We start from the raw sequence: 21,167 nt of genomic DNA, 5'->3' as shown, positions 1-21,167 counted from the left end.
TCCAACCCCACTCTCTTAACAGGTGAGGAAACAAGTCCAGTTAAGCTGAGCTGCACACAGCTGCATCTGTGTTTCTCAGGGAAGCAGATTTCCCCAGATTCCTAAACAGCAGGCCCTTCTTGCCCAGCGGAGCTTCTACTGGACAAAAAGAAAAGTAAAATAGAGCTTTCTAGACACCATTTTCCTGGACTAAATTCAACTTGGGTCAGTTCTGTCCTTACAGGTGTGAGAGACAGCTGCAGAGTGTAACGGACCCCAACAAAAGAAGGCAGCTGAGGCTAAAGTGGGAATAAATTAGGATCCATTTGAGAGAAAATTCCCGAGATGAGGCACTACTGAACTTTTGAATAGACAGATAGCTGGGAATGGTAGTGGAATCTCCTTTTCTATCTGTCTGAATTTGTTCATTTGTGCTTCTTAGAAGCAAGGCAATGAATAGATTGGGTGGCCTTTTAAGGTTCCCTCCTGTCCAAGGACTATTATTGAATTAGGTAATATAATAAAGGTGAATCAAAACTGAAATGCTCCCCAAACCAATGTTAACTGGAATGCAGCTTCATGAGGGAAAGTTCGGCTGAGCTCTTAACTTCTCATTTCCCCTTTGATATGCAGGGATTTGCAACATGGGGAAGGGAGCCAGCTGGTGTAGCTTTTTGGTGAAGAAATATGCTACTATTAATACAATGGTACAGGATGAAAATGGACTCAGAACCTTCCAGAAGACAGGAGAAAGAAGCTGATAGAAACACGGCAGCGAGGTATTCTCATTGAATTAAACTCTGATATATTTGCTTTCTTTTCTTCTTTTTTTCTTTCTGGAGACAGAGTCTCACTCTGCCATCCAGGTGAGTGCAGTGGCAATCATGGCAGCAATCATGGCAGCCTTGAACTCGTGGGCTCAAGTGATTCTCCCAGCTAGCTTCCAGAGTAGCTGAGACTACAAGCATGTACCACCACACCCAGCTAGTTTATTTTTTATTTTGTAGAGATGGGATCCTGCTATGTTGCCCAGGCTGGTCTCAAACTCTTGGGCTCAAGCATCCACCCACCTCGGCCTTCTAAAATACTGGGATCACAGGTGTAAGCCACCATGCCTGATCTATGTTAGCTTTAAGTAACAGAGAAGGGGAAGAGGTTTTTTTTTTTTTTTTTTTTTTTTTTTTTTTTTAAGATTGGGTTGGCCCCCCATGTTCTTTGAGATTTCTTTTTTTTTTTTTTGTAGACGGAGTCTCGCTCTGTTGCCCAGGCTGGAGTGCAGTGGCCAGATCTCAGCTCACTGCAATCTCCGCCTCCCGGGTTCACGCCATTCTCCTGCCTCAGCCTCCCGAGCAGCTGGGACTACAGGCGCCCGCCACCTCGCCCGGCTAGTTTTTTGTATTTTTAGTAGAGATGGGGTTTCATCGTGTTAGTCAGGATGGTCGCGATCTCCTGACCTTGTGATCCACCCGTCTTGGCCTCCCAAAATGCTGGGATTACAGGCTTGAGCCACCGCGCCCGGGCGTTCTTTGAGATTTCTTAAAAATACAATAGCCACTGTAACCACAGACAGCTCCATACTGCAGGACAGGTCACCGCATAACCCCTTCTAACTAGAGGAAAGGGACCCCCAGTGAGAAGCCATTAACAAAGGCAAAAGACATGCAAAACAAACAAAATAATCATGACAGAGAGAAGGCCAGCAGCCAGTCTGGCTCTGTTCTTCCCCCCTCCTGCTGCAGGCACCTCCAGACAATGTAAACAGTTAATTTGTTCACCTGCAGGCTCTGGGCAAACAGAGGCCTGGTCACACCTGAGTGGATAACTCGATTACCCCTGTAATGCCAGCGTGGTAATGTACACAAATTCTATTACACGGCAAACCTTGCTTTCGGGCATTTGAAATACCAATCAGGCCAATGTCCACTCCCTTCTTTGCTTCCAATTTATTCTTGGTGTATTGGAGACGCACATAAATGGCACTAGGGTGGTACTGAGTTAAGGATCCAAGAGAAATCACTAGAAGATTGTGATCTCACTCAGCAAGGCCTGCAGGCCTCCTACTGTCTTGCAAACAAAGGGTTGGGTTTGAATTGGGTCCGTATTTAAAGGGGCCTGATTCTGTTGGAACCATGGAAAAGTGCCGTGGGTCAGACTTAGACTGTTTCCTAAGGTGCTTATGGTATATCTCAAACCGAAACGAACCTTTTCCCAAGGTAGTAAAATTCACAGAATAAAGATAAAAGATATTGACACATAAAAAAGAAGAAAGATAAACGATAAATGATAGATTAATAACCAATGGGTTTTTAGTTTTCGCTTATGGAATGCACATACTCAGCAATTAAAGAGCAAGTTGTGCCTATTTCAAAAACGTGTTTGTGGAGATTGATTGGCTGCATAGAGAGAGGGCTTTTTAATAAGTGCTAGGGACAGAGCCTATTATTTTAGCTCACCCATAGAATATGTATGGTCTTTCTTTACCAACATGATGCTACTGATCCCCCAAACTGTAGCCCATGAGTTCTGAATCTTCTTCACATCAGTGATTGATCTGTAATAATCCACCGTTTTTTAAAAAAACCGGTTTGTTTATGGTCAGCAATACTATTTGTGAGATGGTTAGCTGGAACTAGGGGTTAACTTGTGACTGAGGAAGAGAATAAAGTTAGCTGACCTGTGTGGGATTGAATTCACTCTCTTGGCCTTATCAGCAATTGCTCAAACCAATTGAGTTAACTAGCTCTGACTCCTCCCCCATGCATAATTATGTTACAGTCTTGTTTATCTATAAATGAAATAAGAAGGCAGCTTACCTAGCCAGAATGTTTTCAATAGTATTATATGGTAATAAATTATGTACATAGTGATGGCCTTTAAGCACAAGTCCCTGAGAAAGATTAAATTTTGATTGGCATAGTTTTGGTATAATACCAATTTTATTGCATTTTTTATTTTATTATTATTTTCATTATTTATTTATTTATTTATTTTTGAGATGGAGTCTCGCTCTGTCGCCAGGCTGGAGTGCAGTGGCATGATCTCGGCTCATTGCAACCTCGCCTCCCGGATTCAAGCAATTCTCCTGCCTCAGCCTCACAAGTAGCTGGGAATACAGGCGTATGCCACCACACCTGGCTAATTTTTTGTAGTTTAGTAGAGACTAGGTTTCACCATGTTGCCCAGGCTCTTCTTGAACTCCTGAGCTCAGGCGGTTCACCAGCCTTGGCCTCCCAAAGTACTAGGATTGCAGGCGTGAGCCACCACACCCAGCCTGGCCTTGTATTTTTAAATGTGAAATTGGTTCCTGAATCTGGATTTTCATTTAAAACTTTTCCTAACAATTATGAGTAAATGGGAATTTATATATGAGGGAGCCATGGGAAGGGTAGGACATGGAATAATTCTGTTTATGGTGACTAAATCAAGAAAGAAAACATTGACTTTCGATTCAAGCCCCACAGTTTCTGTCCTTACCTTGCTCAGAATGCAGATGAGGTCACCCCGTTGGAAGGACAGTTCATCTGGCTGGTCACCATGGCAATCCCATAGGCCCTGGTAGTAACTGGCATAGTCTGCTGATCAAAGAGAGGAGAAATCAAAGTTAAAAGGACTCTATTTTTTCCAAGGAGCCCATGTTTTTGCTGCAAATGGAAACCAGGGTTCTGATATTGTCCCTAGGAAACCTCAGATTAAGGGGGGTTGAGATGAGATACAACTGAACACTCAGCATGAGCAAAGGACTATGGGAGAAGGAGATCATTAACTAACATTAAATATTTAAAGATCACTCCTAGTAGGATGCTGTTCAACAATATGATAAATATATTTATTTATTAATAAAAGAAAATCAGGCAGGTAATTTTTCACTTGGTTTGTAAGTAAGCAGTGCAGAGGTTTCCCGCTAGACTTTCCTGATTCAGGGCAACTAAACTATCTAGTTTTTCTTTTCATTATGTATTTGAAGGATCAGAGTAAATCTGTGACTTCTGCCTATTTACAAGAAAGGCTGAGTCAGCTAGCAGGCTTCTGGATCACAGCTCACTTTTCGGCCTCCTTTGTCCATAGGAACTTATCCTGGGAACTTCCCACCTAGGTACTATATGAGGTAATCACCAATAAATACTGAAACGAATAGCCCAGTCTTTAAGTGGAACCAAGGGGGTGTCTCATCCATTACAACTAAATTCAGGTGGGCTGGCCCTTTTCCAGCATCTCATTTGTAGACCCTGAACATGTCTGCCAAGATTTATCTGCAAGCCCCAAGGGAACAGAAACCAAAGTGATCTGCATTAAAAATGAAAGCAACTGAAGACGACAAACCAAGCTTTAGAAGCAGCTGGAGAGATTTACTGAGCTTCTCAGCAAAACTAGATGGCAATGATGCCACAGGACAGCCATCGATTCTTAACAATGAAGAATTTGTATTGATCTTCTACCCGGAAAGGTTAAACACTAGAGTACAAAGTGGGAGAGGATCTGGGGATTTGAATGGCAGGAGAGCTAATGCCCACTAGACCAGGGATGCTCCTTGTTCCTTGGGGTGCTCTGTATCAGAGCTGTGAACAAAGCACCTACAAAAGATGAAATTCAATTGATGGGAGTCAGGAGTCCTGGGTTCTAATTAAAATTCACATGATTTTGGGGGACTCTGTTCTATAGATTTCCACCTTTCCTTTTATTCATTTTACCCTCCCATGAGCAGTGATGGTACTGGTGGCTGAGGATAGGGCAAGTGGGCAGTAGGGGCACAGACACCCTCCCTATATTTGCTTTTTTTCTACTTGTTCCTGACTTATGAGCAATTTAAATAATAAAGACACAGAGGTACAAAATCCCTATATGTCTCTGGAAGAGAACTTTGGTAGGAATCTTAAAGGGTACAAAAACAGAGGAGGGAGAGAACTATTTAGTTAAGACTCAGATACTGCAAACAAAAGTAAAAATGTCAACCATATAGAAATTCAGGCATGTTTTCTTCACACATAAAATTGTCTGTGTGTGCAGTAGACAACAGAGGGCAGCAAACAAGATAACTACTGTGAAAACATTCTGCCACAGAGTTGATAATATGTTTAGAAGAAAAATACTTTGGGAGAAATATGTTAACTATTGAAAAGACAAAGCATACATTTTTGGAAATACAAGTACATGAAATAATAGAGAAATATCAGTCCCTGAAAAATGAAAGTAGTTTTCCCAGAGGATATATTATGAATTTTCAATTTTAATGGAGTTGATTAATCACCCCAAGATTTTGACTAAATTCAGGAATGAAAGGATATTGACATCAATATTTTTCATGGATTTATATATGTAAAAATAGATTCTAAAACCATTACAATATTTCTGAGTGGTAAGGAGACCAACAAGGTTATCTTAGTCTTTTCTGGTCTAGCAGATAGTCACTTTGGAGTACGGTTCCCTACTGTGTGCCTGGATGTGGGATAGGTCCTAATACTGAGTGCCTTTTTGGTGTATACATAAAAAGTGATTTGACATTGGGTACATATGGGCCTGGGAAAACATCTGGTAAAAGATCTATTCTAAAACCACAACAGATCACAGGGAAAGCAAGAAGCTAGGAGAAAAACAGAAGCCTTCTAGGAAAGAAATAAAGATAAAAAAGGTCTTTGATGTTAAAGGCCAAAGAAAAAAGAGTTCAGGAATCCAGGAGATGGTTTAGCTCAGTCCAAGAATAGGGATTGTCAGAAGTAGAACAGTTCCAAAAAACAGGCAGAATGAAGAGCTAAAACTGGGAAAAGTTTGAACTTGCTAGCTAGCTAGAAGTATTCTGTATTAAGGAAATCAGTGAGGGGTAATTCCTTAGCTGGGCAAGATGACTCCATACTGCAGACTTCCTGTTAAACACACATGTGATATGCATTTATGTCTATGTGTGCGTGCAACTTCACTAATTCATTTCTCAGCATCCAACAGACATGTATACAGTACCTACTAAATGCCAGGGACTCTGTTAGATACTGGGAATCGCACATTGGCCACACATGAGCCCTCCTTTCAAGGGTACCTTCTAGTCGGGGAGGCACCATGGAAAAAACAGTTACACAAATGTTTATTTATGATTATGATATGTCTGTGAAGGAGAAGTTGAGGACGCTGTGTGTAATAGGGAATCTAACATAGTTTGAGGGATCAGAAAAGGCTTTTCTGACCAAGTGGGTGTTATTTAAAGACCTTGAAGAGGGGAAAGGATAAGTTGGAGGAGGGCTTCATTCCTGAAGCTTGGCACCAGCAAGAGCTTAAAAGCCCAGACGTCTGCAGGGTTAGTCCAGCTTCTCCCTAAACCTGCCCAACTCATCCTATAAACAAGAGAATGCATGAGGAGACTTTGATTTCTTTTCTTGTTTTTTTGAGATGAAGTTTCGCTCTTGTTGCCCAGGCTGGAGTGTAATGGCGCGATTGTGGCTCACCGCAACCTCTGCCTCCCGGGTTCAAGGGATTCTCTTGCCTCAGCCTCCCGAGTAGCTGGGATTACAAGCATATGCCACCATGCCCAGCTAATTTTGTGTTTTTAATAGAGAGGGTGTTTCTCCATGTTGGTCAGGCTGGTCTTGAACTCCCGACCTCAGGTGATCCGCCTACCTCAGCCTCCCAAAGTGTTGGGATTATAAGCATGAGTCACTGCGCCTGGCTGACTTTGATTCTTGTAGAGTAGAGAGAGGAACTGAGAGCCCAAGGATGAGGCTTGCCTCTATGGTCTGGATTTAGATTCCTTTAGGCTTACACTACTCTGGCAGCCGTCTGAAATCAGAAATGGTGCAGCATTCTGACCATTTAATTAATTCAAAACATCCTCATTCTCATTTTGAGGACATTATTCCATCTAATTATTTTTTTCCAGTCTGTCCATTTGGAATGAAAAACAAAAGAATAAAGCTTAATGCCAGCATTTCTCAATGTCTCTCCAAAAAACGTAACTCTGCACTAAATAAAGCCTGGTAATTCAAAAGCAAAGCACTAATATATTCCGCATAAAACAGACAGAGGACCTAGAGCAATAATGACACCACTAATAACTAAAACAGTTATAACAATTAACAACAATTACAATGATAGAGAAGCTAATGGGTATGATCACTGCATTTAAATTGCTAGCAGAGCTGAGAAGGGCTTTTTCTAGAGGAAAAAAAAGGAGCATCTTACTCTCTTTATCCTATGTAACGGAAGCTAAACTCCAAGCAACCAAAATATCATAAGAAGAATAGCAACAGACCAAGTTAAAAAAAGTATTGGTTTCTTTTTTCTATTTATTGCAAAGCATTTGTCATTGCATGCCAGGTTCTTTACAACTAGTAACAATCATTTCTCTTGTAACTGAGGCCAAATTGGTGCTACTGGTGATAGAGTCAATGTCTGAAAATTAGCCTCTACGACGAGCAAAGTTTTAAGGTAAAAAGGACCAGGACATCTCTCTGCCTTTCTCCTTCCTTAGGGACAATAAAACCTGACTGTTCCTTCCAGAGTTCAGCTTATGTTTGGGAGTCACTGGGTGGTGACAGAATTCAGGCTGTGACCAGGGAAAAGTGGCTAAAGGCAGGCCAGCAAGTTATTCACATTTTCTTGATTACTAAAATGATTGTGTCAATAAGGCCTGGCATTAAGTACAACCTCTTAAGGTATGGAAAAGAGAAACAAAATGCGAAGACGGATAAAGCCAGTCTTACGAGAGGATGGGATGGTGGGATGGTGAGACTTGGACAAAAAACGCCAAAGTAGTGACCCTTTGGAAGTGGCTTAAAATGTTCTTTAAGCCAGGTCAGAAAGGTCCAACATGTTCAGTCCATTCAAGTAAACTCTGATAATTTTCTTTCTTTTTTTTTTTTTTTTTGAGACAGGGTCTTGCTCTGTCACCCAGGCTGAAGTGCAGTGGCACAATCATAGCTCACTGCAGCCTCGAACTCCTGGGCTCGAACTATCTCCCCCCTGCAGCCTCCTAAGTAGCTGGGACTACAGGTGCATGCCACCACACCCAGCTAATCTTTTTAATTTTTTGAAAACACAGGATCTCGCTTTGTTGCCCAGGTTGATCTCAAACTCCCGGGCTCAAGAAATTTTCCGATCTTAGCCTCCCAAAGTGCTGGAATTACAGATGTGAGTTACTGCGCCCAGCCTTGATAGTTTATAAACTATTTTGGAAGGAAGCTATGAAAATATTTGCCAAGCCCTCACTGACTGTGGCACCAGAGGAGGAAGAGCAATTGGATAATACCATTTACTTATTTCATAGTGCTTTAATCTTGAGTTTTGAAATTACTGTGATCCTAGTGTTATAAGTATGATTTGGAAGTGGAGTACACTCAAATTCTGATTTTCATGTCATTACTCTTTTCATTGGGCCAAAATTTTAGCTGGTTGATAATCAGCTCATGTTTGGTCTCAGAAAACAGGCTTCAAAAGGTAAGAGCTGCAAACACCTCTGTGGTTTCCCTTTGTTCACTCTATTGGTGAGCCTAAAGTGAGAAGAGGGCCTCAAAGATGGAGTGGTATAAGCAACCATTTTTTGGCCCTCCTGAAAGCAATCATTTGCTTATAAGACCACAATAGTGTGATCTGTGTCTACTTTTGGCTTAGTGTGCCCACAGTTTCAGAGTTGGGGTTGGGGGCAGACTGAGGGAGGTAGGGTGGGAGGGGTCTGTTTCAGGTTTTCCTTGGTCAAGGATTTTTTTTTTTTTTTTTTTTTTTTGAGACGGAGTCTTGCTCTGTCGCCCAGGCTGGAGTGCAGTGGCCGGATCTCAGCTCACTGCAACCTCCGCCTCCTGGGTTCTCGCCATTCTCCCGCCTCAGCCTCCTGAGTAGCTGGGACCACAAGCGCCCATCACCTCGCCTGGCTAATTTTTTGTATTTTTAGTAGAGACAGGGTTTCACTGTGTTAGCCAGGATGGTCTCGATCTCCTGACCTCGTGATCCGCCCGTCTCGGCCTCCCAAAGTGCTGGGATTACAGGCTTGAGCCACCGCGCCCGGCCTGGTCAAGGATTTTATGTATCTAAGGATATTTGTGCCTCCAGGGTTGCTTTTTATTTGACATAGCACACGCAAACAAATGGCCAGTAATTTCTATAAAAACGAACACAGAGGAAGTTTTATTTTTGGTTACCTGGAGGTTACCTTTTCATGATAAGGAAAGGTGATAAACTCATTACCTAAGACCCTTAGTGTTAGACTATTGGGCTGAAATGGGTTGGAATTTAGTGAAACTCTGAGGTGTTGAAGAGTCACTCATTAAAATAACCCTGTTACTAACAGTTATGCTGTAAACTGAGCTCTTTATAGATTGAGCAATCAATACTACAAGGCTGTGATAGATTTTCTAGGTAACAGAATGAAATAAAAGAAATTACATCTTACAGGGTCATTAACACTCAATAAGGATGAACTGAATCCCTTCCCCCACTATTCTGATAAGATCTAGTTGGGCCTTAAGAATGTTAGCAATTCCATCAGGGAAAAAAGCACAGCATTCAAGGAACAGGATCCATCGAGGCTGGAGAAAAGTACTTGGATTTTAAAAGTAACTCTGCTAGCCATAGCATCTTTTGGGAAAAAAGGAAGAAGGGAAAGGTCAACTTGCTTAAATTTTTTTTTCTCCCCAAAAGCATGTTAACACCTGAGAAAAGGCTGGTCACGGTGGCTCACGTCTGTAATCCCAGCACTTTGGGAGGCCAAGACGGTCGAATCGCCTGAGGTCAAGAGTTCGACCAGTCTGGCCAGTATGGTGAAACCCCGTCTCTACTAAAAGTACAAAAATTAGCCAGGCGTGGTGGCACGTGCCTGTAATCCCAGCTACTCAGGAAGTGGAGGCAGAAGAATCACTTGAACCCGAGAGGCGGAGGTTGCAGTGAGCAGAAATAGCACCATTGCACTCCAGCCTGGGCAACAGAGCGAGACTCTGTCCCAAAAAACAAACAAACAAACAAAATAACAGGCACCTGAGAAAAACTAGGTAGCCCAAACTTGTGTAGCTTGTCTGTGACATAGGAATTCACACTGTCCTAGAGCTCCCTGCCTTTTAAATGCCTTCACTGGGGCTGCCTGCCCTTCCCCCAGACCTCTATCTTTTATTGTTACAAAACTAAATGATGACATTTGGATTTATATATATTTCACCATTTCTATAGCGCCTTTGGAGATAAGGCACTATATAAAATCAATCAATAAATAAGTAAACACAAATAATAAAAATTCCTGCCTCAGATTCTGCAGAGAGAGCAAAAAGTCCTCCTGTTTTTTAATCACTAAGTCACCAATTATAACTGGTGGGGAGCGTAAACCATAGAAACATATTCAGAGCTTGCTATACTTTAACAACACTTGTTTTGGAGGCAGGAAGCATGAGGAACAAAAGGTTTTTTTTTTTTTTAAACCTATTTGAATTATAGTTGTAGGAACAGTTAAGAAATAAGTCTCCTTTCACCTCCCAGATATAACCTTAGAGAAAGAGGTGGAAGGAGGAAATGAGATGAGGGAGGAGTCTGAAACTGGATTCTAGACTTTGCTAAAAGACCGATGCTTCCTGAACGGAGTTTAATATGAAATTGGCCATAGGAAGCTTACAGTTACTCCACCCAAGCTGTCCACATGAAGCATTTCTTTCCTGCACTGGTGATAGAAGTTGGTTGAGAAAAGATATATGTGGAACATGGGTGGGTCAGAACAGATATTCATTTGGAATTGTGTACAGTAAGTAGACAACAGAAGGAAATAGGTTTCAGAAGAGACCTAATCACATGTGTTCATTATCATGAGGTACTTGCAGCTACACTCACATACTTCCATACGCGCCTCTCCTGCTTTCTTTCTCTCCTGCTTGGCACATGACTTCTGAGGCTGCATCTTCGTTGTCTCTTCTCTTCCCTGGGAGAAGCTGGACTCTTAGGAAGTTGAGTCCTGAACCTTTTAAGTATTCACTTTCTGTAGAGAATGAATCTAGAAATGGGGGTTTTGCTGGATGGATAAGGAAGAGAAGAAAAAGCACAAGGAAAGGAGAGAGGAGAATGGGAAAAGACAGGGCCAGATAACGGAGAAGGAGCAGGGAGGGAAAGAGGGCAAGAATTCGTAGGCTTAAGATTTTCATAGACTCCCTAAGAAAAATATCAGCCAGTATCTAAATCAGTCATGATTAGGGCTCTGCTGATGGAACGAATGTCCTTGAGGTGGCCCTTGCAATGTGCAGCATTCCTTTACTGACAACCATGGACTAGGTCCTTGGTCCACTTAAGGAGGCTTCAGAGGGGTATCTGACCTTTGAAAGGATGGGCTCACTAACAGCCTAAAGCATGGTTAACAGTCTGGGATGAGTAAGATGTAATTTTATATTCAACAAACCTGTTACATATTCATTTCCAAATGTGCCTGGAATCAAACCAGGCCATCAGAAGTCAGCATCACCAAGCAATTCTATCTTTCACCCCGTGTTCACTTTTCAGATCTGACACATTTCCATTCCCCTCTGAACTTGCAATCTCCGGGCCTCTCAGAGAGGAGACATTTCCATTCTTTCCGTTCTCAATCCTCTGATCTCTTAGAGATGAGGCAATTCTATTTTCACTGTACTGATTTAAGAAATACTGATAGGAAAAAATAAATATCTGGTTTGGCTTCCTACCCTCTCTAGAATAAATCTTGGTTGTTCTGGGAACATTAATTAAAGTGAATGGATAGCTGCTTTTAAAGTTTAGGTATTTCCCAGTCACTTTATTTGGGGCTTTGGGGTTCACACACAGATACCCTCTTCATTATTGAGTCCAGTAATTTTTATAGTCTCAGAGAAAGGTGCTTTCTCTAATCAGAAGCCCATAATGTCCTACCCAGTGCCTGTGCATTTAGAAACTCTTATACCTCCTTTTCGTCGAGTGCCACTCTCATCCTCTTCCAGATCATGCTCTTCATCTGGGGGGATAAATGATCAGTATTAGCAAGTAGTGGTTCACAGTCTCATGTCCTTTTTTTTTTTTTTTTTTTTTGAGATAGAGTCTTGCTCTGTTGCCCAGGCTGGAGTGCAGTGGAACGATTTTGGCTCACTGCAAATTCCACGTCTGGGGTTCAAGGGATTCTCCTGCTTCAGCCCCCTGAGGAGCTAGGAGTACAGGTGCCTGCCATTATGCCAGGCTAATTTTTGTATTTTTAGTAGAGACAGGGTTTTGCTATGTTGGCCAGGCTGGTCTAGAACTCCTGGCCTCAGGTGATCTGCCCTTCTTGGCCTCCCAAAGTATTGGGATTACAGGTGTGAGCTACTGCATCCAGCCAGTCTCATGTTCTTTATATGGAAAGGTTCCCTTTCTCTGAGCTCATCATACTCTCTTCTTTAAGGAAAGTTTAATTACTGTGTTCTTTTTTTTTTTTGTGAGATAGAGCTTCACTCTTTGTTGCCCAGGCTGGAGTACAATGGCGCGATCTCAGCTCACTGCAACCTCCGCCTTTCAGGCGATTCTCCCGCCTCAGCCTCCCGAATAGCTGGGATTACAGGCTCACACCATCATGCCCAACTAATTTTGTATCTTTAGTAGAGATAGGGTTTCTCCACGTTGGTCATGCTGGTCTCGAACTCCTGACCTCAGATGATCTGCCCGCCTTGGCCTCCCAAAGTGCTGGGATTACAGGCGTGAGCCACTGCGCCTGGCAATTACTGTGTTCTTTTTTGTTTTTTTTTTTTGAGACAGAGTCTCGCTCTGTCGCCCAGGCTGGAGTGCAGTGGTGCAATCTCTGCTCTCTGCAAGCTCCGCCTCCCAGGTTCACGCCATTCTCCTGCCTCAGCCTCCCGATTAGCTGGGACGCCTGGCTAATTTTTTGTATCTTTAGTACAGACGGGATTTCACCGTGTTAGCCAGGATGGTCTCGATCTCCTGATCTTGTGATCTGCCCACTTCGGCCTCCCAAAGTGCTGGGATTACAGGCGTGAGCCACTGCACCCGGCCTACTGTGTTCTTAAAAAAAAATACTATTAATTTGTCACCTTCAAACTGGCCCTCTCCTTCCCTTCCCTTTCATTTATTCATAAGCGTGTTGAAGTGCTTATTACATGCAAGACGCTGAACTAGGAACTGGGGACAAGCAATAAACAAGACTGTCAGAGTTCCTGCCATTGTGGAGCTTCCAGTCCACTGGATTATTCAGATGTCTATCACCGGAATCCTAATCCTTTCCCTCAAACTCCATTTCTCCTTCCCTCTGGAATTCTCTTCAAAATTATTATCTCTATGAAAGTATTCTCTCTGGTTTTAAGCACTCCAGAGTTAGGACGTTAGAGTGCGTGTGTGTGTGTGTGTGTGAACAACCCTCTGTGACTGGCTGGGTGCGATGGCTCATGCCTGTAATTCCAACACTTTGGGAGGCCAAGGCGGGCGGATCATGAGGTCAGGAGTTGGAGACCAGCCTGGCCAACATGGTGAAACCCTGTCTCTACTAAAAATACAAAAATTAGCCGGGCACGGTGGCGGGCACCTGTAATCCCGGCTACTCAGGAGACTGAGGCAGGAGAATTGCTTGAACCCAGGAGGCAGAGGTTGCAGTGAGCCGAGATTTTGCCACTGCACTCCAGCCTCGGTGACAGAGCAAGACTCTGTCCCTGGGAGAAAACAAAAACCCCTCTTTGATTAATTAGTCCTTAATCCTTAATGTATCCATCTTTGTTCAGCTGTAATGGAGGCTGGTCATGTACATAATTTTATGTTCCTAGTACTTGGGGCTTGTAGTTATCTTTTTACTGTTTTTATTTAGTCTGCCTTGTTCATTAGAGTATAAGCTCCTGAGGGTAGCTGGAATGGTCTTTTAATTAATTGCCGTAGATTCACAATGGGTTCTAAGTCAATGCCAGTGTCTAACTCCAGTCAAATGTTTATACAGTCAAAGTCATAACATAATTGGCCTATGTTTCTTACTCCCATTAACCGATTTCATCTCATAACATTACCTGATAAAATAGGAATTGGGCCTTTATAAAGTAAATCTGTGTACCAGAATCATATTTAGCTATTTTATACATGGGACAAAGTGAAGAAAAATACACTTGCTATTCTTTTCACTACCACCATGCTCTTTTCCCACTCTCTCACTCACACATATATACACACATGTGCACAGTAGATAGGGTATAATAAGCAATGTTTTGAGGGCTCAATACTCAGCTCCTCCTGGCTACATTTACTTTCTTTTCTCCTGAGTCTTAACGACATTTGCTTGTCTTGCTTCTCCATAGTTTTGCCACTAAATGAACCTTTGACATTTCTCTTTCTCTTTTTAAATGTAATGTTTATAGGGCAATATGAGTTCCAGTGTGTCAAACTGGGGAAGTAAGCTCCAAGCTCATAGGTAAGAAGGAGCAGCATAAAAATGTGTTAGAATACTATAAAGCATTAAAGAAGTAATTGATTTCAAGTAAGAAAGAGACTGATACGGCCAGTTGTGGTGGCTTACGCCTGCAATCCCACTCTGGTAGGCTGAGATGGGAGGATCGCTTGAGCCCAAGAGTTAGAGACCAGCGTAGACAACAGAGCAAGACCCTGTCTCTATAAAAAATAAAAATAAAAATTAGCTAGGCACAGTGGTGCACACCTGTAGTTCCAGCTACTTGGGAGACTGAGGCAGGAGGATCGCCTGAGCTCAGGAGTTTGAGGCTGATTGCACCACTGCAGTCCAGCCTGGGCCTGGGCAACAGAGTGAGAACTTATCTCTTAAAAAAAAAAAAGACTGATACTCTGGGAAATAAAATATATATATATATATATTTTCCCTACAATATAGTAGGAGAAGGAGCACTTTGACTCAACAGTTCTTTTTTTTTTTTTTTTTTTTTTGAGACGGGGTCTTGCTGTGTCTCCTGGGCTGGAGTGCAGTGGCCGGATCTGAGCTCACTGCAAGCTCCGCCTCCCGGGTTCACGCCATTCTCCTGCCTCAGCCTCCGGAGTAGCTGGGACTACAGGCGCCCACCACCTCGCCCGGCTAGTTTTTTGTATTTTTAGTAGAGACGGGGTTTCACCGTGTTAGCCAGGATGGTTTCGATCTCCTGACCTTGTGATCCGCCCGTCTCGGCCTCCCAAAGTGCTGGGATTACAGGCTTGAGCCACCGCGCCCGGCCTGACTCAACAGTTCTTATAGCCATGTATGATCTAGCAGCAGAGAATGTTCTACTTGCCACCTGTAGTGCTCCCTCAACCTTACCATAAGGAATAAAACAACCTAAGCTAATTGGGGGGTGAAATCAAATATAAGAAACAGATCATGCTGAAATAAGCCACATTAAATAGTCTTTGCACATTATCTTCTCATTACTCGTCTACTTCCTTCCTTTCTTGGCTATGATGTGTTTTCTTTGACATGGGACTGATTTTAGGATTGGAAACATTAGAGAAAAAGTTGGTACATCCTCAGTTTTAGAGATACCTAATAATTTGGACAGAGAGCAGTTCTTTTGTTGATATCAAACAACTCCATCACAAAGACCAATAATTTGCTGTGCTTAGGCACTTTTGCAGAGAGGGTTTATTCTACTGCTGCTGTCTGTGCGCAGCTGTCTCTTCCTCCCAATTCTAATCAATGTAAATTGGGTCAGATCTCCACTGTGAATTACAAATTGGATCCGAAGTTGGAGGGTCACAGTGCTGCTACTCCACCTCCTTCCCACCGCCATTAGATGGGAAGCTTCACCAAAGATCTTTTCTAAATAAATCAGACTTTATTGTAAAACTCGGCTACTGACGAGACATAACCTCATTAGCATTGATTTTAAAATAAATTATTGAAAGTGGCCTGCCTGCTCTTTGCATTTGTAAAATAGGAGAATGTAAATGTATTTGCAATGATAAAAATGAAAACTAAAACTTGATTCCTTTATTCTTTTGGGCAACAGCACTTAATCTAGTCATAATACAAAGATGTAACAATAGAAATGTGTTCTATGCAGTTCAGTTCCAGACCAGATACTCTTGATTTCCACCACACTTTTGGAATCAACTAGAAAGAAAAAAAAAAAACATTGGCTATAGAGCTTTTATATCATTCACCGCCATTACCAAGCTCTACGATGATGGATGTAAACGGGGAAGCTCCAATCCCCACATCTGTTTTATCTAACACTGTCCTTCCCAGGTGGCTGAAAGCAGGCTCAAATCAAGAAGCCTTCCCATTGATGGGCTTGGTGCTATGCCTCTGGGGTCTTTGGAAGATTGGGTAGGGGGCACTATCACATAGTGAAGGAAAGCACCATTCATAGCTGGTTGTGAAAATTACATCCCTAGACACCTCCCTAGGTTCAGAGGGCACGATACAAACAGGCATACAAGTTATCTCAGATCTTTCCATGAAACTGAACAGGTGTCTTTCCAACTCCAGAGTCAAAGACAACTATTATATGGCAACAGAAAAAAAGTCTTGTTGCTCACAAAAAGGGGTGGGTTAAGTAGCTAAAGTTTTCATTTTTATTAATCTGTAATGTGACGCTTTACTTTTAAGAGACTATTTTGAAAAAATATTTTTTAGGCTAAAGAGCTTGTTGAATTTCTTTATAAGAATATTATTAGGCATTTCAGCATTATATCTACTGAAATACATCTTCATTTAAGAGTGAATTAAAATTTATGTGCTAGCTCAACTTTAAACAGTAATGGATTATAATGGTCCTTGCTCCTAACAGGGCATATGGGACCCCAACCTTACATAGGTTTTAAACAAATTAACCTCTAAAGATTACTGTCCACTTATCACATTAAATGCTCTACTTGATCCCCAAATATCTCATCTCAATTGGGAAAACAGTTGAAGAAGATTCTGTTAACTGTGCGAACATGTAAGAGAACCACAGGGCATCACAAATGAGCATCAGTATCTGGAGAGTCGATTTCAATCAACATTCTTGGCACAATGTCAGGGACACTAATGAGAGGTTGAGAGGAATAGGACACTGAATCCACCTCAGAGGGACGGAGAAGAGCCAGCAGCTTCTCATGACACCTGGCTCTTTTTTGAAGTGCTGCTCTGACATTCCTCTGACATCGGCTACACTGATATCAGAAAGAATAACATTAGGAAAAAATGACTAAATCAGAAAGAGGGGAAATCACTTACTTCCCCAAACAAAGAAAGTGACAAAAGCTTCAAAAAATGCCAACTGTGTCAATGTGCAACCAGATGTCAAGGTGCTCTGGTGACAGATGCAACAGAAATACAGATGGACTCAAGGTGCAAAGGGGACATGCAGAAAACTAGAAATAAACTGCTCCCCGGCATGCACAGGTATGTTATAAATCCATGGATGTATAGCACCTCATCAGACTACATGGAAAATACAAGCAAGATGCTAATGACACATTTAATTCTCTGTTGTGTATTTGGTTATCTTAACTGTTACCTCAAAATATTTGCATCATATTTCAGTGATATGGGCTTGATGTATAAGATATTAAACTCAATTTGTGCTATCTGCAACACTTGAAATGCACTGAATTTAACTTCACAAATAATACCTAAGCATCTACTAACTGGGGAGAAAGACCTGAATACAAATCACTGGTGAGAGCTAAAACAAAGCTTAATTCCAGTTGAGTATCTGGGAAGGTGTCACTGAGGAGACATATTTGAGCAGAATGTGTACGATTTCACAGGCTGAGATCAGGGGGATGGTCTAGGTAGAAGAAACAACATGATTCTAGTTTTGGTGCTGACCAAGCAGCACTGTGTGACTTGGGCTCAGTGGGCATGGGAGTAAGAGAGAGAAAAGGCCAGAAGTTCAGAGGAGGCCTGATGATGGTGTTGACTCTTCCCTGATGCTCTTTCTTCATAAACTTTGTATTTTTGGTCTCCATTTTGTTTCATTTCCTTAGACTTCTTATCTTCACTGTTCCCCCTTCCTATGGGTCTGAACAACAGTACAGGGGAAAAATAATTCCACAGAATGTTTGTTTCCAATTGACTCAAAATTTTAAAAACTCAGTTATATGCTTTATTTTAAAGCAATCTGGTTTCTAGGTCTATAATAACACCCTGGGGCAGTGTGGGCAGCACTGGAATGTGCACAGAAATTCCCAAAGAGGGCTCTTCATCTCTCTTTCTATTTGCTCTTCTGAAATCTCTCTAGAGAACACAGCCGGATTCTGTTGCCATTGCAGCTGCTACAAGGCCCCAGTTACAGCACTTCAATGGTCTCAGACGTCTTGCTGGATCCCAGCCTTGAGACTCCAGACAAAGAGAAACCTGATAAAAGTTGTCCTTTTATGGAATCTTGAATCATGGAGCTGGGCCTATGCTGGCCTGTAAAATAACTTCGGGGGTGGTGGTGGCGCTGGTGAGAGAGGACTCAGAAAAGCCTCCCATTTTCTACATATTGCTTTAGCATTTCTTTGTGGTGGTTCCCTGCAGTTTAATCTACTGCAAATGAGATCCTAAAAAAATCAAGGGCCCGCATATGCTCAACACGGATGTTCAGAAATCCCACCAGATACCAACCTTGAAACCATATTTTCCAGGACTAACGTTTTTGTGGCCTGGCTGAAAACCTTGAGTGCTCTGGTTTTCCCTCACGGGGAGAAGAGTGCTAGCCATGTAGCAAATGCTAATTATCCCATGATTAATGTGATGGAGTGAGTTTAATGTGATGACCCATACATTATTTTGATTACAAAAAACATTTTTTATTGACTTGGTATGTGTTACATACACTTTTCTCCCTATTAGGAAGGCCATCTAAATTATACTCTGGAAGGAAGGTCTCACTTACATGGCTTTCCCTATAGAGACAGTGAGGGCTTGTGTGGGTCCCATCCCAAAAGGGAGGATTAGCAGAACCATCAATGTTAAATATCCTCCACAAAGCACATTTACCTGTTATAATGAAACAAATGTTAGAGGCCCACGTCATTTGACTCTTGATGGGTATGCAATGTTAGCACAATCCAACGCTACTGTAGGCTGTCCCTCCACCCAGCACCTGGCCTTGCAGTAAAAATGGGCCTGAGCAGAAGGTGCATTTCACATTCCATCTGCTCAGGATTTTCAATTTCACCTGCTCCATACACATAGCTGGAAATAACCAACGGGACTGTCTTGGGTCTGGTTCGAGAGGGTGGGGACCTAACCATCCCCAGTTCTTCAAGGAGGTAACACTTCCTGTTTAAACACCATCACATTAATAACAGCCAGCATTTACTGAGTACTCACTGTATGCCATTGTTTGCCAGGACTCTGTGCTAAGAACTTTACACATGTCAGTTTTAGACTCCTCACCACATCCCTCTGAGACAGCTACTATTATTTCCCCTGTTTTACAGGTAATACAATCAGACAGAGAGAGGGCAAGTAACTTGCTCAAGGTCTCACAGCTAGCAGGTGGCAGAGCAAATCCATCCTGATTTAGGGTCAGTATCTGTGCCTAGGATACCATTGCTGTCTCATGTGCCGCTGCTTGGTAGGTGGTCTTATGAGAGGGCAGCAGAAGGGAGACAGAGACAGTGTTAGGCCCCCTCACATTCCCTTCTCAATTTCTCCAGGTGTGGCACTACGCAAAATTCAAATAGCAAGTTCAGAAGCAACAGCTGAGTGCAGTGGACAGGAAACTGGGTGATGGAAACTTGCGGCTGAAATATTCATATATAATTAAATGCCAATATATCCCACCTCCAACTCTGTCTCTAAGAACTGTGATGGAGAGAAGCTTATGGGAAAGAACCTGTTGCCTGGGTACAGTGTTGTCCTTTGGAAACTGGGTGCAATTTAGCTGTTGTTTCCCTAACCTGCAGAAAGAGATCCTGAATTTCCTACTGTGTGGCCTTCCTCACTTTCGATGGGCAGCTGTTGTGGATAGAGGTTAAATGCACCCACAGACCAGTTTCCATGCCCTTGGGGCCACTCCAACATACCAGCTGGTGGGAATTTTGGAAAAATGCCCTGATACTCTGGGCGGTGCTGCATTGGCCAAGGGGAGGAGTTTAGGAGGCAGGAGAAAGATGGTCATTAGGAAGCCAATCATACCTTCACTGCCCACTCCTGGGGTAAGGTGACAGTCCCAAACTCATCTTATTTTTTGAGACCTCTTTCTCTTTATTCTCCTTTGCTCTGCGTCTCTGAGCATCAGCCCTCTCCTTCCTGGCTCCTTTGAAAACGAAACATGGTGCAGAAAAAGGCCCTTTCTTTCCACCCCAGAAGGTTCACTGAGGTTTTCCCAGAGCACTCTTCCACAGTTGTAACCCAAAGTGGAATGTCACCCGGATATTTCCCCAAGCCTGGGCAGGAGTGAGCAGAATGTGAGCTCACTAGGAAGATTCTGGCCAAGTTGGGGAGTGCATCTCCTTTTAGAGAGTATTGTGAATTAGATCCATTTCTGCACCCTGCTGTTGCAATGGAGCCGACTGTGAAAGGGAAGATTCTCAGAGGAGCTGTGTTTTAATGTAGCAATTTGATTCAATTTTCCACTCTATAAAATTACCCATCACTGCTCGTTGCTTTCTAACAGACACCTTCACTCTTAATTTAACAATCCTATCGAATTCTGCCAGGGAAATTGGAAAAATTTATCACCTGTGAAATTTTATTTTCCTTTGGTTGTATCTGTTTTTGTAAAACTTCATTAACGACGATGACTTGCTGAGGAAATTATCATTTTTTTTAACATCAGACACAAGAAATGGCTCGACCTCAACCAAGATATCATTTGCATAATAAAACACAACAAAAAGGCTGGAGAAGTCAGGACTGGCAGAGGCTGGAAGTGCTAGGAGAAGAAGCAGGCTCTCCTTGGTGGGTGGGTGAAGTCCCCAGCAGGGCAGGGACATGTGGCCACAGTCCTGCCCCTTGACTCAGGAAGCAATGACATAGTTTCTTCCCCAGGAAGAGATGAATGTAGTGTGGTGAGGGTTGGACGCTCTTCTTAGGAAGCCTTGAAATGCAAGTTGCTTACTGATGATGCTTTCAGCAACCAGCCCTGTCTTCAGGGACCTGAGTGTTAGATTCACCTTAGTTCTTAGGTTCATCTGGGATTGAGGTTCATCTGGGTTCATCTGGGATCTAAATTGCTATAAATTTAAGCTTAACTTGAATTTCTCTGCAGAGCACTGAACTCCTGGCAAATTTCCATAGGAATGATCTTTCTGAATGGACTTGAAGATTAGTGTTCCTGTGGTCTAACTACTTCACAATTAAAAGGCTCAGGCTTTGGTTCTCCACCGTCTGACCCCCACTGAGCTCT

At 42.5% G+C, this 21,167-nt stretch overlaps 1 protein-coding gene across 21 annotated transcripts in view; it reads right to left on the bottom strand.

Moving 5' to 3' along the window:
• Positions 1-21,167, bottom strand: part of SKAP1 (src kinase associated phosphoprotein 1) — a 329,329-nt gene that overhangs the window by 49,008 nt on the left and 259,154 nt on the right. For 8 of the 21 annotated variants that reach the window (XR_003310003.2, XR_002730031.2, XR_002730030.2 and 5 more), the window contains 3 exons: positions 11,837-11,887; positions 10,769-10,942; positions 3,454-3,554 (listed from right to left, as the gene is read on the bottom strand). Coding sequence is in view for 15 of the 21 variants with exons in the window: in XM_023204350.2 (XP_023060118.1) it covers positions 3,454-3,554; positions 10,769-10,942; positions 11,837-11,887 (326 nt within the window). In the remaining 6 variants the exon portion in view is untranslated. Of the gene's footprint in view, positions 1-3,453; positions 3,555-10,764; positions 10,943-11,836; positions 11,888-21,167 lie in introns of all 21 variants that reach the window. The other 13 variants (XR_002730034.2, XR_002730033.2, XM_023204352.2 and 10 more) reach the window with 7 other exon arrangements.

This window comes from Piliocolobus tephrosceles, chromosome 16 (genome assembly GCF_002776525.5).
Source record: "Piliocolobus tephrosceles isolate RC106 chromosome 16, ASM277652v3, whole genome shotgun sequence".
Lineage (NCBI taxonomy): Eukaryota > Metazoa > Chordata > Mammalia > Primates > Cercopithecidae > Piliocolobus > Piliocolobus tephrosceles.
This window is presented reverse-complemented; position numbering and strand designations above follow the sequence as displayed.